At 39.6% G+C, this 21776-nt stretch overlaps 1 protein-coding gene across 1 annotated transcript; it reads right to left on the reverse strand.

The window, feature by feature from the left end:
* Window positions 1-611: 611 nt before the first annotated feature.
* Window positions 612-5963, reverse strand: LOC116037466 (macrophage mannose receptor 1-like). The gene is made up of 5 exons (XM_031281366.2): window positions 5769-5963; window positions 4520-4736; window positions 3615-3950; window positions 3222-3313; window positions 612-887 (listed from the first exon to the last, which is right to left on the reverse strand). The coding sequence occupies exons 1-5, from the start codon at window positions 5835-5837 to the stop codon at window positions 753-755; spliced, it is 849 nt and encodes a 282-aa protein (XP_031137226.2). The 5' UTR covers window positions 5838-5963; the 3' UTR covers window positions 612-752.
* Between the last annotated feature and the right edge of the window lie 15813 nt (window positions 5964-21776).

Raw genomic sequence — 21776 nt, forward strand, 5'->3', positions numbered from 1 at the left:
GATCAAAAGGGTAATTTCAGTATTTTTCAACCTGGACCCTATTTAGTTAAAGAGTAAGATCCTTTTAGTTTAAAACAGCCCCGAAATCACCATCACCAAACTCACCAGACTCCATGTAAATAATCAGTACTTTTATCATCGTAAAACACACTTCATTCAAAGTGGACAGAAACTAAATAAAACTATCAAAAGCCGTCTTGGTTCATCTTTCCACTGTTCCAACAATCACCACTCTGGTTTGGTTGAAATCAACCCTTAATTCACCCATTTACATGTGGAGATATGCTGGCTCTATACACGCTAAAAGTCCTGATTATTTACATGGAGTCTGGTGGAAATATGCTGGCTCTGTACATGCTAAAAGTCCTGATTATTTACATGGAGTCTGGTGTAGTTTGGTGATGGTGATTTCCGGGCTGTTTCAGATTAAACTAAAAGGATCTTACTCTTTAACTAAAAGGTCTATCTCTGTAGGGATCCATCCCATAATGTAGTCAGAGAATAATAATCTGAGTCTGTCAGCCACTGATTATTATTATAATATTATTATTATAAACTGGACCAAATTCAAAGACTTTAGTTCATATTAATCACTTAGACACCAACGCATGGGAAAATAGGGTTCAGGTTGAAAAAGAAAATACAGAAATGTCTCTGAATCAGCTGATTGTTGCAGCTCTATTCTGCTCCGTCACATCTTTGAGGAAAGAAACAGACTTTTCTCTGATGAAAACAGACGCAGCAACTCAACATTACAGCTCATCCCTCTTCCTCCTCCTCTTGTTTGTCTTCTTGTCTTCCTTGTGGAAGACTTTTCCATCGGCCTGCTTCCTCCAGCTCAGTTTGATGTTGTCGTCCAGCCCCTGGTCCCTCAGCTTCTGTTTCAGCTGAGACACAAAACTCCTCCACATCATCACTCACAGAGAGACACATCACATTCTGCACTGGTAGTTAGATTGTACTCATCTGGAAGCTCTCTATATTTACTATATTTACTGGTGGCAAGTGTCTTTCTTGCCGAGGGCCCGGGTCGGGCCAGTCCTAGACTGATGGCAGCATTAAGGTTGGGCCCTGTAGTTTCTGTGATTACAGAATCATGGACAGAATCGAGAAATTGAGAACTTAAAAAAGCTAAACACAGATTCCATAGGGTCAGAATCCAGATCAGAAAGGATTTATTACCAGGTATGTAAGTAGCATTTACAAGGAATTTGCTTTGGTTTGGTGTATACTAGTCTCGCTTTGCCAGACCCTCCTCCACAGCTCTGTGGAGGAGGGTCTGACTAGTCCACACAGCATTCCTGGGTGGGAGAACAACCTGCTCTGGTTTATTGGTATTTCTTTAAACCAATCACAATCATCGCGGGCGGGGCTAAGCTCCGGACGGAGCCACGGTGCCTCTGCTAAATAGTCTCAGGAAGGAACTTGTTTTGGTGGAACATGTGGACGTTCAAAAGTAGTTTTAGTCGTGCGACTGGAAGTGGAACATCATGGATGTAGACATAGGTGCATACATATAAAGGTATTTAAAAATGTATATTAAATAAACAAACAAATGCAAAAGTGATGATGCAAGATGTGCAAAGTTCAGGATATATAGTTTGTTCAGAGGACAGGATGTAGGATTACAGTAGATTCAATAATTAAATGTCAGTGGGGGTCTGGGGCCTTGTAGATTAGGCTGATGGACCGAGATCCTTTACTGCAGTAAAAACTAATACTAATACCACACTGTAAAAATACTCTGTTACAGTAAAAGTCCTGCTTTGAAAATGTTACTTAAAGGTATGTAAATATCATCAGGAAAATGTACTTTAAGTATTAAAAGTAAAAGTACTCAATGCAAAACTAGTAACTAAAGCTGTAACAGATGAATGTAGTGGAGTAACTAAAGTAACTAGTAACTAAAGCTGTAACAGATGAATGTAGTGGAGTAACTAAAGTAACTAGTAACTAAAGCTGTAACAGGTGAATGTAGCGGAGTAACTAAAGTAACTAGTAACTAAAGCTGTAACAGATGAATGTAGTGGAGTAACTAAAGTAACTAGTAACTAAAGCTGTAACAGGTGAATGTAGTGGAGTAACTAAAGTAACTAGTAACTAAAGCTGTAACAGATGAATGTAGTGGAGTAACTAAAGTAACTAGTAACTAAAGCTGTAACAGATGAATGTAGTGGAGTAAAAAGTACAATATTTCTCTCTGAAATGTAGCGGAGTAAAAGTAGAAAGTGGCATGAAAAGAAAAGACTCAAGTAAAGTACAAGTACCTCAACATTTGGACTGAAGTACAGTACTGGAGTACATGTACTTAGTTACATTCCACCACTGGTGTTAAGTTTGTACAAATGTAAATAATTCTTTGTCTGAATGACGTAGAGCCCAAATTCTTTTTTCCCTGTATTGTATATACATGTGTGCCCTTAGGGAAATGTTGAATTACTTGATTCAACTGTTTTTCTATTTAAAAAAAAATAATTATCAAATAAATCTAACTTTTTCTCTTTTTGAAGTTTTATCATACCATAATAACTTTGTTATACAGCTCAAAAGACATTTAGGAGCTATTCCTCCTTCTGGCCATGGTTGTGATGTTAGTTTGAGACGCAAGACTTGCAGATAGAGTAAAAAATGAGCTCACAGTGAGTAAAAATGGAGATGGACTGTATTTATATAGTACTTTTCTAGTCTTTAAGACTACTCAAAGTGCTTTAACAGAGTACAGGAACCATTCACAGACATTCATACACTGGTGGCCGAGGCTGCCGTACACGGTGCCACCTGCTCATCAGATAAACATTCATACATTAAAAATGATTCCCAAGAGACTGAGGCCCGGTGGCCACCAGGCTCGCAATGCACTGGTGTCAGATAGAAGTTTCTGCTGAGTGGTGATTCAGAAAATCAAGTACAATTACTTTGCTACTATACTTACAGTAAGTAGAGTTTTCAACAATATGCGCAAAACTCATGTCATGTATGCGGCCAAGTATTGTAATTTGGATAACGTGTATATATATATATATATATATATATATATATGTTCTTATTTAGCTGTATTTATTATTTTAAATATCTCTATCTGTTTCCTCCTCACACGGTTTCTTAACTGCTGGAATGTGAATTTCCTCTCTGAGGGTCAATAAAGTTTATTTTATTTTAATTTGCTTTTAAGAGTCATTTGGTTGTTCTGTTTTAGCATAAAAGTATAAAACATGATTTACCTGCTTCAACATGGCCTCCATCACAGCAGGGTCATTCAGATCCAGATTCTTCTTGTTCTCAAACTTCACTTTCACCACTTTCTTTGACACCACTTTGTAAAAATCAAACAAACTTTATGAGTTCAAACATTTCTGTCTGGATAATAATCAGCATCCTGTTCATTCCTCATCATCAGTTTAAACAATAGATTCAACACTAACTTATCATCTGCAGCTGATCACCACTGCATGCTAACTTTACTAACTATTCCATGGAAATGATCCACATCATGATGTTCACATTTACTCTCCACAACTTGATGTATTCTCTTGTTTTTGTGTTATTCTCATGTGATGCTAAAGTAAACCTGAATCTAAATGTAAAAGCTGTCTGAATCCCGGGTTAGCACTCACCTGGACCGTAGCAAATGAACGCTCTCTCCATGTCACAGGGCCAGTCCTCCCAGGCTCCTGATTGGCTGAAGTCTGCAGCCACACAAGTCTCGTTCTTGTTATCAGGTTGCCCGTTCTTCCAGAAGCTGAATGAGGAGGTACTTCCATCTGACCACTTCCAGGAGTCTCTGAAAAGGCCGATCCAGACCCAGTTTCCTCCAGGTATCATCTCCTGTACCTTCTGGTTCTCTGTCATGTTTCTCACACTGGCCAGGTCTGTGTGGTGAGCTCTGCAGTAGTTCTGGGCTGCAGTCCATGTCATAGAGGTGGTGATGAAGACAAAAGTCACATCTGACCCTGAAAATGGAGCACAGAGAAGTGTAGAGGCAGCATAACATACAACCTCCATCCATCCACATCTGTGATTCATGTCTTTATAATATCTACAATAAATCCACTGAGATATAAAGAACCACATCAATAAAATAATGAATAACTTTATTTACCAACATTCTCCACATTAATAAGAAATGTCCTTAAATCTACAAAACAACAGAGTTTGGGCTTAATGTTTCTCAACATACTGTATGAATATTTTCTCAGGGTTATTAAACACACATGATCTGTTTATATTGTAAGATGTGTGCACGTGAACATGCACGAGTCCAATCTCTATAATATAATATAATATGATATGTCTTCCTCTGGTGGTGATGCTGATGAACCACTGAGCTGTTGTACTGCTCTCATTCCTGCCGTCTTATTATCTGCTGCTCAGTCAGCTGTAAAGCTCTTTGAATGGCACTAACCTGTGTGAAAGCTGCTTTTTGTCAGAGTGACTGACTGATACTACAGAGGCCTGAATAATGAAAACAAAGAGGCAAAGAGAAGCAGAGAAGGGAAACTTCACTAGTTAATATTCTCACCTCTGACATCTGCACAGACTGCATAACGGCTGTTGTCACAACTGAGGTTGTCGTACCAGAGTCCATCAGAAAACATCGCTATGCAGGCTTTTTCACTGTATCCAGCGTCTGGTTCTCCAGGCCCCCATCGTCTGAACTCCGTCTCCCCGGGTTTGTAGAAACTTGTGTCTGACAGTGACCACCTCCAGCTGCCACGGGACAGTCCTATCCAGGCTCTCTGATTGTGATATAAAGAATTAGACTCTGCTCTAGCTGTTTGTTGAAGACCAGATGTTTACCTAATCTTTCCATCTCCAGTCTTGATACTATCAGTCTGATCCTCTAGGACTCCTTCATTCTGTTACCCTCCTTTAATAACTCATTACCAGCCATAGTTTCTGATCACTCAAACTGATTTTCAATTAGCTTCTCCAGAACATAGATCTCTGTTGTTGTTAATACTGTTTTGTGATGTTTTAGTTTTGTCTAATGTTTTACTGCATTAGTTGTTTCTATGTTTTAATGTCTTGTATCAACTTGCTTCTATCGCTGCCTCTTGACCAGGTCGTCATGTAAATAAGAATTGATTATCGATTGACTTATCTGGTTAAATAAGGTACAATAATAAATTAATAAATAAAATAACGACTTCAAGAGATCTGTTATGTTCAAGTGATGGTGACCAACATCCACAGCCTTCGTTCTGAGTACAAATATATTCAAATGTTTATGTGAAGTTAATTTGAGGCTGGCCATCAATCGTACTACAGGCTGTAGTAGACCGTCGTTGCATGATAAGGAACATTTGGGTCGGTAACGTTACTCCCGGTAGTGCCCATTGGGCGCGCAGTCTTCACCACTTCTGACCTGTACAGGTGCGTCTGTTTAACCATAAAATGGCCTAAAACGTAATCGTAATTCATTATTTATTCAGCAAATTACGTTTCCATCAGCGTTTATCGCATACGCCGTTTACCAATTAACTTTAAACCAAACGTTTAGACTTTGAGTCGATATTCATGAAATTTAATCAAATTTGACTGTTAAATACATTTTTTATTCAATATCACTTAATTCACAAAAAAACGTGTGGATGGAAACTCAGCTACTGTCTGCTGAAGGTTAAACTCAAACACTTTAGACTTCTACTACATTTCAAAGATAAATATTCTACTTTTTCCTGCTCTACATTTAGTTATTAGTTCCTATGGAGGGTTTCAAACCTCCTGTCAGAAAGACTTTGAGATGAAAGAGAGAAAAGTGAACTCACGTAGCTGTTGTTGGAGTAGAACATGTTGTCTAAATTTGCCGTGTTGTTCAGGATCTTCATAACCTCCATGTTGTCTACAGTGGCCAGGTCTCCGTCTTTCTCTCTGCAGTATCTTTGGGCTTCAGTAAAGTTCTTCCTGTCATAAACAAAATAGTACTGACGTCCAGCAGCTGATGAGACAGCACTCAGCCCTGTAGGGACACACACATTTAATATCAACAACTTTTTAAAGACATTTCGTATCACTGTTATGCAGATAATACACAATTATATGTTCTAGTTACACCAACAGAACCTGCTCTCTGTTTCTTTACATGACTTAGGTTTTATGATAGAATAGAATAGATGTGTGTTTCCATTTGCACCGGTACAGGGCCGTACAGGTAGTCTGGCTATCATCAGACCAAGCTCAATCTTTTAAGACTGAACATTAGTCTGGGGAGTCTGCTCTGTATTTTCTCTGCACAAGAGTTGTGATCAACAGGCATAGTTCAAATGACTCTGTACGCCATTGGATAGTCCTTCAACCAATCAGATCAACCGGTTGCTGCGCTTCGGTGGCCGCCATGTTGAATGTAAACAAAAAGCTGCTTGGTCACTTCTCAATCGTCATCGTGTTAAACCCACCAATAGCGTGCCAGGTGGATAAGCCAGTTTTTGATTGGTTCCTGAAGATTTGTAATGGAAGCAGGATAGATAAACGTACAGGTTTCCAGCCTGAGCTGCAGGGAGGAATCAAACCCCCGGCAGATCGGCTGGTTGACCCAGTCTACCGTACAGGTACATTAAGTGGAATGTTTGTGCGCTGCTCGTAGAGTCAGCTTCACAAAACTAGAAAATGCATTTCAATCAATCAATCAATCAAACTTTATTTATATAGCACTTTACAGCAACCAGCAGGTATCCAAAGTGCTTAACATCAAAACCAAGAATAAAAACACATATCATACAATATAAAGAAAGAACATGTAAAATCAGAAATAGTTACAGAGAAACAGAAGAATGAAATCGTCACACCACTGCTACGTATTAAAAGCCTGACTAAACAGATGCGTTTTAAGTTTGGACCTAAAAAGAGCTCCATCTGTAATAGTGCGGATATCAGGGGGTAACTTGCTCCAGAGTCTCGGAGCAGCAACTGCAAAAGCCTGGTCACCCCACCGTTTATATCTAGACCTTGGCACTTCTAAAAGTTGCTGGTTTGAAGACCGCAATGACCGGTTGTGCTCCCGCAAAGTTAAAATTTCGGACAAATACTCCGGGGCCAGACCATTTAAGGCCTTGAAAGCAAACAATAAAATCTTAAAATCGATTCTAAAACGCACAGGGAGCCAATGAAGGGTGTAGAGAACGGGAGTGATATGTGCACGTCCAGATGTGTTTGTTAAAAAGCGAGCAGCTGCATTTTGCACAAGTTGAAGACGTGCGATGGAGGTCTGATTCAGACCAACGTAAAGAGCATTACAATAATCCAACCTAGAACTAATAAAGGCATGAATTGCCTTTTCTAGATCGTGTCTGTTGAGGAAGGGCTTAACTTTAGCCAGGAGACGAAGCTGGAAAAAGCTTTTTATCATGTGTAGTCTTAACAGACAAAATACTTATTGTAGGTGATTTTAATATCCATGTGGACGTTGACAGCAATAGCCTTAGTACTGCTTTCAACTCACTACTAGATTCAATTGGTTTCAGTCAGAGTGGAAGTATCAACTCAAGCTTTTTACTCAAGTAAAAGTGTAAAAGAACTGGTTTCAAAACTACTTAAAGTATAAAAGTAAAAGTAATGTAAGGGGGAAAAAAAATATGATTTTTTAAATTAGACGGCGAGTTTTGGAAACAATTAGCTCGTGGTACTTGGGTTAGCAGAGGTTGCAGCGCATTCGAAAGGAGTTGTTTTTGAATCCAACCATTTAGAAAAATTCTTCCAGGTTCGGCCAGGGATGTAGAAGGGTTGGCTGGTCTTCCTGGCTCCCAACCTCCTCGCTGGTGATTGGTCGGGACATTTCGCTCGAGTTCTCTGGAGTCTCCGCCACGGACATCTTCGTACTAGGCTACATCCGTCTGTTATTTCCTTGCTGGAGTGTGACGTGATTTGTGTCATGTGCAGGTGCGATGGATCGCGTCCAAACCAATAGGCTGTCAGAATGGTATAAGTTTATACTTCTTATCCAACAACAATCAAATTCACTCTATCTGGATGGTGCGATTTATCAGGATAGATTTTGGGGGGTTTTTTTGGTGGTTTTTTTTTTTAACGATGACAAGCCAGAATGAAAACAAGACAAACTGAAATAGGAGTAACAAGGCTATTTTAAAATGTAAGGAGTAGAAGTAACAGTCTGCTGTAAAAGAATTACTCCAGTAAAGTATAGATACCCAAAATTTCTCTCTTCTTATACAACATTTTGGACGGTGTCAGTTGGACACATTCACGCCCACAGTTACCTCATGTTTGTTACATCTTTAGATGGACCTGAACTGGTGATATTTTTACTTCTAACAGTCCTCCCATCTTCCTTTTCTTAAGTACACCTAGGTTGTTGTGACCCAGACAATAACTACTAACATACATGCTAGTCAACAGATGGTTTACTTCAAATAATTTCACTTTATTTCATCCTGGATGGTTCTCAGCATGTCCTGGTGTACCACACCGGTCATATCAAACCATTATATTTCTTTATTAGCTTTACCATGGCCTAATTAGTGGCATAGGAGACACTATACATGTCAAAAGACCTTAATCATGTTGGTGTCACTGATCATATTACTTTGGAACATAGCAATGCACAAGTGAGTTTTTATAGTTTTCTACAGATCATAATATGTCCATCTCAGCTTAGCTCCAAAGAGAAAACTCCTCCTCTCCCTGACAGGAAACACCTTGCTAGGATAACTTCCCTCTGCTACCTCCCTCACATCTCCCTTGTTTAAACTAAAGATAGCTTTCAACCTGCACTTCCTGTCTCCCTGACACAGACAGAAAAGTCTCCTCTCAGAGACTGCTGGGCCTAAATTGTGCTTAAACATGATACACAAAATCAAAACATGAACCCAATGTGTATTGAATGAACTCCCATATTGATACATGTACTTTTTCCTACCACACAATATAATGTCTTCTATCTAGATGTTGATACATAGAGATTTTTGTTTGATACTGGAGAAGTTTTGCTTGGACTTAAACGCACAAACGTTATTCCATGTCATCAGTCTCAGGATCAGAAGAATCTCCAGTCTGGTCTTCAGTCTCTGATTGTAAAAGTGGATGTGAGTTCCTGGCTGGTTCTGGTCCTCCACAGTCCTCTCCATCAGCTTCTGTTTCCATCTGTCTCAACATCTGGAGTCTTCATGGTGTCCTCGCATAGAAAAAATGGATAGAAAGGCCATTGGACTGTTAGCTGTGGTCATTTGATGGGTACACAACAAAATAGTGATTGTTGTTAGTTGTCCAATGACAATATGAGTCAGTGGGGCCTTTCGATTCATTTTGTCTGACACTTTCTTCTGTGTCAGCAAGTAAAGAACTTTACTTCTAATTGTACATATAGGCCCTAGTAGTTTAAATAACTAGTAAAGAGTGAAACGGCAACAAGAAAACACCACAACAATTGACAGCTTCTACATTGTACAACTTAACCAATAACCTAGCATTGTGTATCAGATCCCAACAATTTGTAGTTAGCTGGATCATCATTTTCCATAATAGACCATATACTGACCTACCTGGGTCAGCATCGTAGCTCTGTTCGGGTCCTGCAGGTTACACAATATGTACAGTAACGTACAGTAGGCTAACGTTACCTGGCTTGGGGTGATCATTAAAGATAGCAGCCAGCTAACGTTAAATGCTAACTTACACAGCTTTACTTAGGGACTGTTATTTTTATTTAAGGGGCCACCGGAGGAGTTCTGGGACCTTTAGGCTAAAAACTTGACCCTCCCCTCACCAGTAATAATTTTTCTATGACCCTCAAAATGATTTGAAAAAGAGGCATGACCCTCCCCTTATGTGCTAGTTTGCACTTAGCAAAGATGTACAAATGCCATTTGATTATTTTACAGCCATGACATTCATGAGTTAACCTCTGCATTCTCATCTTACACATCCCACTCCTCTGTTATGGTGTGGGGGCCATTTCAGTAGATTTACTCACTGACATTGTTGTGGAAACACAATAAGCATGGAAACTGAATGCACACTTCCTGCATTACTTCAAATACTAAGTTCCTCCTCTAGTAAACTAGTATTCACATAAAACAAAACATTGAGACCATTCAGCAAAGCACACTGGGAAATAACAAATTCAACACTGGTTGCTATGGACTTGTCACTAGGCTTCCTCAGTTGTATATTTAGCACATAGGTAAAGCTGCCGAAGCTGAACATTATAGTCCAAAACATATAGGTTTATTTTTAAAGCAGATTTTAAATTACATTCTAACAATTTAACAATTTGCCCTTATGAAATCCAATCGCAGCACGGCTGTCTTGGAACACAATAGACAGATGGTGGCTGAATGCCCCTGTATATGACCATTCTATAACTTTCTATAAACTTTGCTTAAAGGTTTGTTATAAGGGAGTCCTATGAACTTTACTCTACACTTACTGAGAACATCTGGAAATTGTTAACATGAGTAGGGGTCCCCCCAAGACAGAAGAGACCTTTTTTGGAGTTGTGCCAGATAACAGGCTTCGATTGGCCAGTTCATATACTCACACATACACCCTCCCACTTTAGGTCATACAATGCATAGGATATATATGTTGCTCACACAAAGGAAAGTCAGAGCGACAAAATTTGAAGATTGGGCTGGTCGTCTCTCCAGATATCCATGGGTCTGTAAAATTGATGCTGAATCTTTGCTTGTAATAAACCTTTTTATAATCAAGATCAGTGTCGGCGGATTCCTCTTCATACAGCATCACAGCATTACTATTTAAGACACCACAATTTTGGCGACGAGGATGGGATCGGTTGCATCTCCCAGGTCATCGTTTCATCATGGGCACTCAGGGACTGACTCCCGCTTCATTGGTCGACTATGAGGTGAGCTTTCTCACTATTTGGGCGCTGGTCAGTTCATGTGTGGCTCTGTGTGTGCGTTGAGGGATTGCACCGTGTCGAATCTGTGTGTGTTTTGTGTAGTGATTGCTGTGTGATGGGGTTCCGTTTTAAAAATATTTGTGTTAAAATCAACGCAGACAGAGGGAAGTGTGAGTTAACATATGAGAAATAAGAAGAAAACAAAGCAAAAGCTTAAGCAAGCTAGAGAAATAGAGAAAAAGGAATATGAGACAAATGAAGCAAAGGCTTAAGGAAGTTAGAGAAACAGAGGAAAAGGAAATTTAAGTGAAGAAATAGAGAAAAGGGAGAAAAAAGTAAGGGATTAAGGAATATTCACATAGACGATGTGAAAAGATTTTAAGGAATAGGCAAATTGGTTTAAAGAAAACAGTTTAACCCTGGCCAGGGCAATTTGGCTTAAACAACATAAAGAAAAAGGAAACAAGAGAAAATAAAAACAAGAAGTAATAAGGAGAAGATAAAAGGCAATAAGAGAAAATAAAAGAATACAGAAAAGAACAGGAACAATAAAGAGAAACCAACAAAAACAAAGAATAAAGGATAACGCCGTTAATCTGACATAAAAAGCCCTTTGAAAAAAGGCGATCATAGGATGGGCCGTAGTCTTGAACTTTTATTAGATGAAAAGTTTGAGCCAGTTCTGAGAACTGAGGTGTAGACTAACAGTTCAATGGTAGGTTTACCACTCGATGCATTGTTGACGAATAATGTTCGAAGTAGACCCCATTGGACGTCTATACCTAGGTAGCAAAATAACAAAAAAAAAAAAAAAGACAAAAAAAAAATAATACGGCGGAAAGCAAACTCTTTTTAGGAATTACATGCATGAATGATGTCGACTTTTGTGTGTATGAGAGAGAGTGTGTGTGAACAGCGGTGTGTGTGTGAACAGTGGTGTTTCTGCTGTGTGTGATAGGCTGTGCATGCGTCATAAGGATCCTATATTAGATATATATGAAATATTCTGTTCATTATGGCTAAAAATATGAGTCTCTTTTTGAAGAGAACATTTCTAAAGTGTTAAAATGTATGAGCCTTCTTTGGGAGGACTTTTGTTTAATAATCTTATGAGTCTTCTTCGAAGGAGAACGTTTTCAAAAACATATAAAAACTTATGAGCCCCTTTGGAGGACGTGAAAATAGATTAGGCTAACCTATAGTAAAAATAAGAAGCTTCAAACTAGTATTTGTGTTTTATGTTTTGTGTTGGTTTGTTTTGTCCTGTGTCATTGTTGTTTTAATGTGGTCTGTTGAAGGGAAAAATGGAGAGACAATAGGTCTGTCTGTTGAGAGAATTTGTAAGAATCATTAAGTTTTCTCTGATTTCTTTGAGATTGTTTAAACTGCTTTATGATAGCATATTGCTATTTGCATTATCTGCTGCTTTGAAACTAGTGAGATTAAGAAATTCTATGTTAAAGTAAGCTGAGTGATTCTTAGTTATTTTTTTGGTTGAGTGTGAGCCTAGGTTCCTTAACTCCAGTGGAGTTCCACTCACTGTGGAATCACACTGCTGACTGATCTGCGCATGCCCAGGAATGCTAGGAATTCAAGTTTTCACAGAAAGTTTAGGCCACTCCTTACTGCACTAAAGGGCAGAGACGGAGCGGCTAAAGGAGAAGGGGGGTTAAATGTAGCTTGGTAAAACATTAAAGTGGCTGTTGCTTGACTATGAAACTATGCGATTAAGATCCATTAAATTTATAAATGAGAGTTATGTTGATAAAAAAAAAGAGAGAGAAAATGTCATAAACACCTAGAGAAATGGCATTAGAATTTGAAATGTCCTTCTAATTAGGAAGCCTTAATTATGCTTGCTTCTGTAGCATGAAAAGAAAAATTGGGAGAAAGATTTGAGGATAAAAGTGGGATAATAAGGCTCAGGCCTGAAATAAAAAGGAAAAAATGAGAGATTAATAGTTGGCATAGGTGATTTGCTGGAACTCAAATCAGTGAATGATCACCCTGGATTAAGAAAAGTCCAGCCTCTATACCTCTATTGAAAGTAAGAGATGAGAGGACTGATTGATGGGCTTCAGGATTGTCACCGCTGCCATTTTAAAATGTTGGACCACTTGTTTTGAGTGGCGAGGCATCTAAAATGATTTTACTTTGAATAAAACAATTCAAAATTTGATAATTCTATAAGGTTTTTGATTTTGCTAAAGTTCTCCACTGTCACCTGTGGTTATGTCATTGCACCAAGGAAATGAGTGACATTTGTGAAGGTGGAAAACAGAATGAATGAATCCAATTCCTGTGAAGAAACAGCGAGTAATTCAATCCTAATAAAACAGACTGAGTTAATTCGTATACTTTGTATATTAAATGGGTAACTATGGTTACAAAAGATGGTCAGGAAAGCTGAGAGAAGATGTTAAGTGTATGCTGTAGAAAGGGAAAAGAAAGTTTTATGGGATAATGGAAAAAGGCATGACTTTAAGAGAAAGTTAAGGGTACAATAAGGTACTAAGGTGGTTAAAGACAGAAAGAGAGTGTTGTGAAAGTGATAGAAAGACAAAGAAAGAGATAAATGTACTTTTGAATTAGGATACTGGAGTTCATACTAATATTGTTGTTACAGAGACAACTGTAGCATTGGGGTTATAATCTACAGGAGGGTAAACATTTAGATGAAAATAGTAAAAACTGCTATACCACAAGCACCAACAACTTAGGGAAAAGAGATAAATTATGTACTTTTCAGGAATGACTAATGGCAATTTCCAAGACAAATTGCTTTTGGATATTATTGTAATCTGACATATCATAAGAAATGAATTAGGATTTGTGTAGAACAAACATATGTTTATAAATATGAAGTTTTATTGTTGTTAGACTGTTCAACAAATATATAGGTCTACAAGTTTGGTTGAAATGTTTAGCTGTTTAAATGCTTAGTTAGTTGACAGGACTGTTGGGATCATTTCTACTTTCAGAAATGTGAGGATTTTTCTGTGTTGTTACTTTTGATACTTTAAGTACATATTTTATGATACTTTTCTTACTTAGGTAATATTTTTGTAGCAACATTTTGAATCAATGATGTCATAAGTTAGAAGCAAGAAAACTAAAATGAGTATGATTAAAAGTACAAGTAATGCTTCTCGGAGGTGTTGTGTTTTGTGTTTATTCAGTGTGCCTCGATGGATGTCAGAGCAGACCTGTCTCACTCCTCTACAAGCTGATTTGTTTGGTCCCATCCCCCACATACTTGCACCAGAAACTGCATCTGGAGCAAGAGCAGCAGAGAAGGAGGGGCGACAGATTTACAACTGTCTATGGTTAAGTGACTGAATTGGACACCCAGATGGCTCTCAGGGCATGACCAGAGACTGACATTAAAGAAGTAACGTCACACATGCCTACAAAGTACTTTGGTGAAACATTCACAGATGAACTAATAATTGAGAAGCTGAAACAACCATAAAGATGAATCCAAGCTCCAAAAGTAAGAAGAAAATGAAACATCTGGAAACTAAGGGCAGACTGAGGTTTAGCAAGAAAAAGGATGATGAGGATGATGATGATCAGAGTGATTCAGAAGAGTGTTATGAAAGTGAAGATGGAGACAGCAATGAAGATTTGGAGAGCAGAGGAGCTACAGGACTTCATCCTGCAGCGTCTAGCATAGAAGAGATTGAGAGAGACATGGAGCGATGCATGTCATATTTGGAGAAGCTGAAGATACAGAGGGACAAATTGCTGAAAAAAGGGTCCCAAAAAGTGAAAGAACAGGACCGAGAAACTCTCAGAAAACTCAATCAAATGCAACTGGTGGAGAATAAGAGGAAGAAGAAGAAGCAGGTTTTGGTTGTGCTGAATCAATGCCCACCAAATCAACAATTACCGCCACAATTCCAGTCAAGCCAGTTGCCCCAACCACCATTCGTGGTTCCAGTTGTTTTATATCCACAGCCAGTTTTTGGACAGATACAGAACTGGAGAGGAAGAGGACGAGGAAGCTTAGGCAGAGGAAGAGGAAGAAGATTTGATTCATACTCTATGCAATCACCACAAGCGTGTTTTAATTGTGGACAGGATGGACACTTTGCCCGTGAGTGTAATAGACCAGGAAGAAACTCCAGAGGAAGTTACAGAGGACGATACAGGGTCCAGTCAAGGCCATATGGAGGACTGGTGAACCCTTACAGGAGTCTGGAACCAAGATTCTAGAGATGCCCAGAAGATCTGAAAGGGGTGTCAGCTGGTGTCATCAGGACCAGAAAGAGATCCAACAATTGAGCTCAAGGACAAGGACAGTCACAAGTTGGTACAGATCTGCACAGATGAGCGTCTGACCAGAGAAAGAGGGAGGAGTGAGAGAGATCGGATTTGCTCTGACGCATCGACGCATTGACGCATCGACGCATCAACGTACCAACACATAAAAAGGAGGTAATGCACCGACAAACACACAATTTGAAAATACAATTACTCTAAAGAAGTAATTAATAGTAGTAAAGTAATTTTTGCTTTTAAAATAGAGTTACTCCTATGTGAACACACCTATATGAATGGTTAAGACATCTAAATTAAGCAACTTGGTATGAAAATCTTACATTTTGTCAGTACCTGGTGAAATGTATTATGTTAGATTTGTAATGACTTTCCTGTGACAGCTTCTAACAAGACTAATGACAAATATGCTACTTTGGTTGCTGTGTCAGGAAATGTTAAAAGAACATTTCACTGTTTTATTTTTGTGCTCTAATGACATTTAGTTTACAACTTTTGAAGATGTTTCTATTATTTGAGTGTTGCCCAGATAATTTATTGAGAAGTAATCTCATGTATGAATTTGAATTGGATTGATGTAAAGTTGTTACAAACAGCAGATTGAGAGTGCTGCTCTCAGAATTTGGTTAAAAGTAAGCTAGAACAATTGTGCAACTATAAGTATAATAGGGATGCATAGAGAATGCATAAAAACATTAGCAGTGATAATGTGAGAAAAGATAAGACAACTCCCAATCACAGATATAGTCTACTCAAATTAAAAGTTGTTTGCATTGGTTAATTTGTTGTTTATAGTGTACCAGTCATTTGTTCATGACTTCTCTCTAAGATTTGCGAATGGAAATCAGTTATTATAGCCCAATGATGGATCAGCATCTTTTGTTATTGATACAGAGGTTTAGAAATCTGATTTGAATTTCACTATTCTGCATGAGTTGCAGTGGTGTTACTTAAGGCTGTAGAGTTAAAGGGTAAAAACCAAATAATAATAACTTACAAAAACTCCAGAGTGAAGCTCTGTAGTTTATTGAACTTTGATAGTGATTACAATTTGGTGGGAACGATGTACTGACATATTACATTAGCAAGCAGACTTGGTTTGTCTTGTGTCTAATTTAAACAGGAATGTCACATAGATGAGGTTGACAGAGTTGGACATGAGGAGATTTATTACACCCACTATTTGGTAACCAAACAGTGAAGAGAGACTTTGTGTGGTACTTTGTAAAAAGCGAGTAATTACATGCTAAAAAATGATTGGCTCTTAAAATAAATTTGGTCTTTCTCAATCCCCAATGCTACACCAAGACGTGTTAAAAAGGGATGTTTATGATTTGTTTGATTTAATTTGTTGAAGGTGTGATTGATGCATCAGGATAAGAGTTATTTTTTTTAGAAATGATACCTTTGTTGCTGACTATCAATGGTCGGCAAAGAGGGAATTGGAAATTTTGTTTAAACTGAGGGTTTGGTTTATTGTATGCTTTTTCACATTGCTTTGGATTTTGTAGTGGTATTTAGTGTTTTCTTATTAGTCGAAGGGGGGAAATGGAAAGTGATTCATATTATCATATATTATTTTTGATATTATTAATTTCTTATTCTTATTTGATGTTTTTAATTTTCATGTGTTGTTTTGCAAACGATACTGGTCAGTGTTTTCTTTTCTTCCAGAGCATATGGGGTAATGTGCAGAGGGAGATTCAGATACAAATATGGACAATATGAAGGAACTAGGAGACTTCTGAACCAGGATGGTGTGGATCTGTTCAGATTTCACCACATCAACATTGCTGAGAAGCTGCAATGTAGTGGACTACATTCCTGTGTTTGTCTGATATATACATGTTTGCAGAGTAATACATACTTTGTATAATATTCTTGCATTAATCTGTCATGAAGTGAATATGTGGAGATCTCAGATGTTTTTCTTTTTTTGTTGACGCTTAGGGAAATGGGGTCTAGGAAATAGAAGTCCTTTTTTCAGATCCGAAGGGTCGACCTGCCTGAATTTGGACATTGTTTTGATTTTATTTCATTTTCTGAGGTTTTTACATGTATTTGCTTATACCATAATTCTACATAAATTGATAAAGATTTATTTTCTAATTGATCTGGAGTACTAAGGTGGTCGCCTAGGCAGAGGGACCGTGAGAGAATTTTCCTATCTTGATTGATTGATGGCTACTTGAAAAGACAGCTGCCAGATGGGTTTTTCGCTCTCACACTCCAACAATTAAATTTTGTTACACTCTATAAATTTGTTTACACTCCGAAAGTTATATTATAAGGAACATGTTATAATGAGAAATGTTATTCCTACTCTTCTTGTTTTTCGAGACTTTATTAAGTCTCGAAGGGGGGAAATATGTAGTATATGACCATTCTATAACTTTCTATAAACTTTGCTTAAAGGTTTGTTATAAGGGAGTCCTATGAACTTTACTCTACACTTACTGAGAACATCTGGAAACTGTTAACATGAGTAGGGGTTTCCCCCAAGACAGAAGAGACCTTTTTTGGAGTTGTGCCAGATAACAGGCATTGATTGGCTAAGTTCTGTGTCGAACCATGTACTCACACATATCACGCCCTATGTTGATACAATGCATAGGATATATACGTTGCTCACACAAAGGAAAGGCAGAGCGACAGAATTTGAAGATTGGGCTGGTCGTCTCTCCAGATATCCATGGGTCTGTTAAATTGATGCTGAATCTTTGCTTGTAATAAACCTTTTTATAATCAAGATCAGTGTCGGCGGATTCCTCTTCATACAGCATCACAGCATTACTATTTAAGACACCACAGAAATAAGATAGTTTAAGAAAAAGTTCTTGACTACAGAAAGGTTTTTGTCTGCAGGGCTGTACCGGGTTTTTACGAGGTTTGCCGAAAGAAAAACCGAGCTTTGTGGTGACGATCACACCGTACGGGAATAGTATACTAGCTTCTGTTATTATGGGTAATGAAAGCTCAAAGCCGTGCAAGGTACCAGGGCCCATTGAGGGCGAGATGGTTGGAAAATATGGACCGGATTGCATGAGATGTCTGTCATATTGGTCAAAAGAATTTGGATTTCCAGCAGGGGGTTCTCTAAGTACAAATAAGCTAAGAATGTTAAAGCTAGATTTGGGAGGTGAGGAGAAAAAACAAAGGTCGAAGAAAAATATTAAAACAAAGGTTTTAAAACAGATTGAGGATAACAAGGAGTGTTTCAATGTATGGATGAAAGAAGCTGAGATCAGAGAGAGAAAACAATTGCAGAAACATTTAACTCTGTTAAGCTTGACTGAATCCAAGAATAAAGATAGCAAAATAGAGAAAAAGGAAAAGAAAGAAAAAACTGTTACTGATACATTTTCTCCTCTCTATCTGAGTTTAAAAACAGTGGACCCAGATCTCGATGTTCCACCACCATATCAACCCCCGCAGACGGCAAAAAAAGAACGAGGGAAGCACCGGTGCCGAGCGACAGACGGACAAGAAGCAAGACGGGACAAGAACACCGCAGCCAAGGTGCATTTGCCTACGATGAATTCCCCGCGTTCCGGGACCCCGGAGAAGAAGCAACAGAGGGAGATAGTGAAGGCAAAGCTGATGCATTCCCAATGATTCAGGTTGCAACACCCGTGGGAGTGGGTGTGGTGTACAGACCCTGGACTGAAATGGACATTAGAAATGCTACAAGTCATCTCCCCCCCTGCAAAAATTCTGGTGCACACTTCGCCAAACAGCTCAGAGTGTTCATTGAGACTTTTCTGCCAACCTTTAATGAGGTACGACGCCTCTTGATGCAAAATCTGGGGCCTATGGAATATGCAAAGATCAGACATTTTCTTAACCCTGGAGATCAGCAGCAGGATCCAACCATCCAACACCCAACTCTCACCAACAGACAAAACGACGATTACAATGATCTGATGGAGACACTCTTCACTGGCTTGGAAACCACGTTTCCCGATAAGATCGACATGACACGTGTGACAAACACCAAGCAGATGAAAGGAGAGGGGGTGGAAGATTTCAAATACAGAATGGCTGCAATTTTCGACCAGCACAGTGGAATTGCACGCACTGACGCAACCGGAGCGGTTGTTGAACTTTGGGAAGCCCATTTCAAAAACACATTTATGGATGGACTGCTCCCAGAGATCAGAGCTCAAGTAAAGAAAACCTGTATTGGCTGGCAAGATTCAAGTCTGACTGAAATTTACAGACACGCCAGACACGCTGAGGCAGTCTTAAATGACACCAATGAAAAAGCAGAAAGAAAAAGAAAACAAGACAATGACAATGCACAGCTGACTCTCCTGAAAACAGTGACGACACTGTCACGGACGGGGAGAGGAGATTCCAGAAGTGACAGCAAAGACGGATTCCGGGGCAGGAACAGAGGAAGAGGCAGAGGCAGAGGCCGAGACAACCTTCCGGCAGTGGATAAAGACGCATGCTACAAATGCGGAGATAAAGGACATTGGGCCTATGACTGTCCATATGCAAGAAAGAATTCGTCCAAAGGACAGCACGGTGACCCTCATCGGTATGCAGATTGACGGGAGGCGGGGGAGGAACATGGTGGTGGATCTGAAGGACTGGGACCCACGACTGCACCATTTGAGGAGGGTAACATGCACATACACACAAACGTTAAAGCCTGCAATGAAGACTCGCTTTTTTGCACGCCACAAACACCTCCCCCATATGATAGGCAAACCATATTAGACGCAATACAGCAAATTGAAAAGAAACAATTAGTAGAGAGTGTGCCTACTTATTCAATGTATCAGTCTGATGTGTATAAAAAACTGCCTACAACAGTGTTAAAAGTACAAGGACGAGATATAGAATTTCTCGTTGATTCGGGGGCTACAAATTCGGTTTTGAAAAAATCATTGTTTCCAAATCAAAAGCTTTCTGGTAGGCTCGTTCTCTCTAGGAGTGCTAGTGGAATGGTGCTGCCAGAAAAATTCACAGTCCCTATGACTTGTGTACACACAGATCCTGAAGATCCAGAACCAGAGAGGAGAGTAAAATGCGCATTTTTGCTCTCACCTGTGTGTCCTGTGAATTTGTTGGGCAGAGATCTGATGTGTCTTTTAGGAATAGGAGTAATTCCTACTCCCACTGGCCTCAAAATTGTGCGTTTTGATAAAAATCATCCTTTGGATGACATGTTTCTGTTGAAATCAAAAAGTAATTTCTCGTTCACATTTCTTTGGGACATTGATCTTTGTCAGGCCATAAATCTCCTGGCTGAAGTAAAACAGATTGTGTCACCTTCGGTTAAGCTGAAGGAGCCACAAGAAATACATTGTGTTGCTTTTGTCTCGGGGGATCCGGACGAAGAATATGTTGACAAGTTTTTGGAGCAGTTCAGAGATGAGCTTGAGTTATCTTATGCCTACTGGCACACACACACATGTGCAGTGGCTGTTATCTTGACTGATAAACAGAAAAAGTTTTTCAGAATTTCAAACTCTACAGCTCACATTCTTTTCTCTTTGTCTCCCACTGGCCAGGGAACAGACCACAGACACTTTGTGACGAATTGTGAAAAACTGACTGACTGGACTGACACGACTGATAACTGTGTTTCATTTTCTCCCTCAACAGGATGTTATAGGAAACTTTTATCCCGACGTTTGTCTTGTGTTCGCAGTGTTCTCATTTTGAATGAACCTGTGCCTCCGTTTGTGTTGATGGGGAGAGGATACTTGGCGTACAGGTTGTAGAACCTACCCAGGCTCAAAGCTATAGCCTCGCCACATATCCTAATCAGGTTAGCGTGAGCCAAGCCTGACACCTGCATCGTCTGTCCGCACAGCTCTGGGTTGCTAGTCCACAAGGACAGCGCCACGCGTAGGTTCTGCTGCCTGAGGTAGCGGAACTTGATGTCTTCAGAGAGCCGATCCACGTAGACCAGTCGCCCGTCCGCGGTCAACCAGAATGCTTTCATGTCTTGCTGGTCGGCTATCTCGACGGAACACACCTGGCTGCACAACTCGGCGTTTTCCTGTGTCATCAGTGTTCGGTTTACGTGGCGCAATTCTCATTCGGTTAACCGCCCCGTTCTGTGTCCCAAGCGCATGGTGTTGCGCCAGAGCACCCCGGAGTAAAGCCAACAGTATCTAAAGTGAATCTTCAGCGGTAACACAAACTCAATTACTGTACTCTCTCGCTCCTTGTCCGTAAGACACATGGAACCGTCTGTGATGCATTCTCTGGGGCATAATATGACGCTCTCGTCGCCCGCGCAGCTCCAGGTGATCTCTGCCATGTACCGATTCGAACGGCTGATTTACAGGGTGTTTGAATATTTCCAAGTCAAGGGCATGAGGATGGAACCCTTTCAGCTAGAGCTCTTCAGGGGTGTGGTGTTGGGTGTCACTAGGAGCCAGTTTGGCGATTCCCTGTTCAAGTATAAGCACGCAAGCAGGCTCAGAATAAACACATGTGCACCACCTTGAGATTGGGCATGGAGAGCGCCATGGAGGAGCTGCAGCAACTGCCGTCCTTCAGACACACGGAGAAGCCCACAACCATTTGCGGTAACCCAGAGAACAGGACCTACAAATTCGACACGGGTTACAAGGGATGGTCTTTTGCCCACTTTTTGTCTTCCAGTAACGATGTGAGTATGACAGTGTGATTATGACTGTAAGTGTCTTATTTG

This window comes from Sander lucioperca, chromosome 12, assembly GCF_008315115.2.
Source record: "Sander lucioperca isolate FBNREF2018 chromosome 12, SLUC_FBN_1.2, whole genome shotgun sequence".
Lineage (NCBI taxonomy): Eukaryota > Metazoa > Chordata > Actinopteri > Perciformes > Percidae > Sander > Sander lucioperca.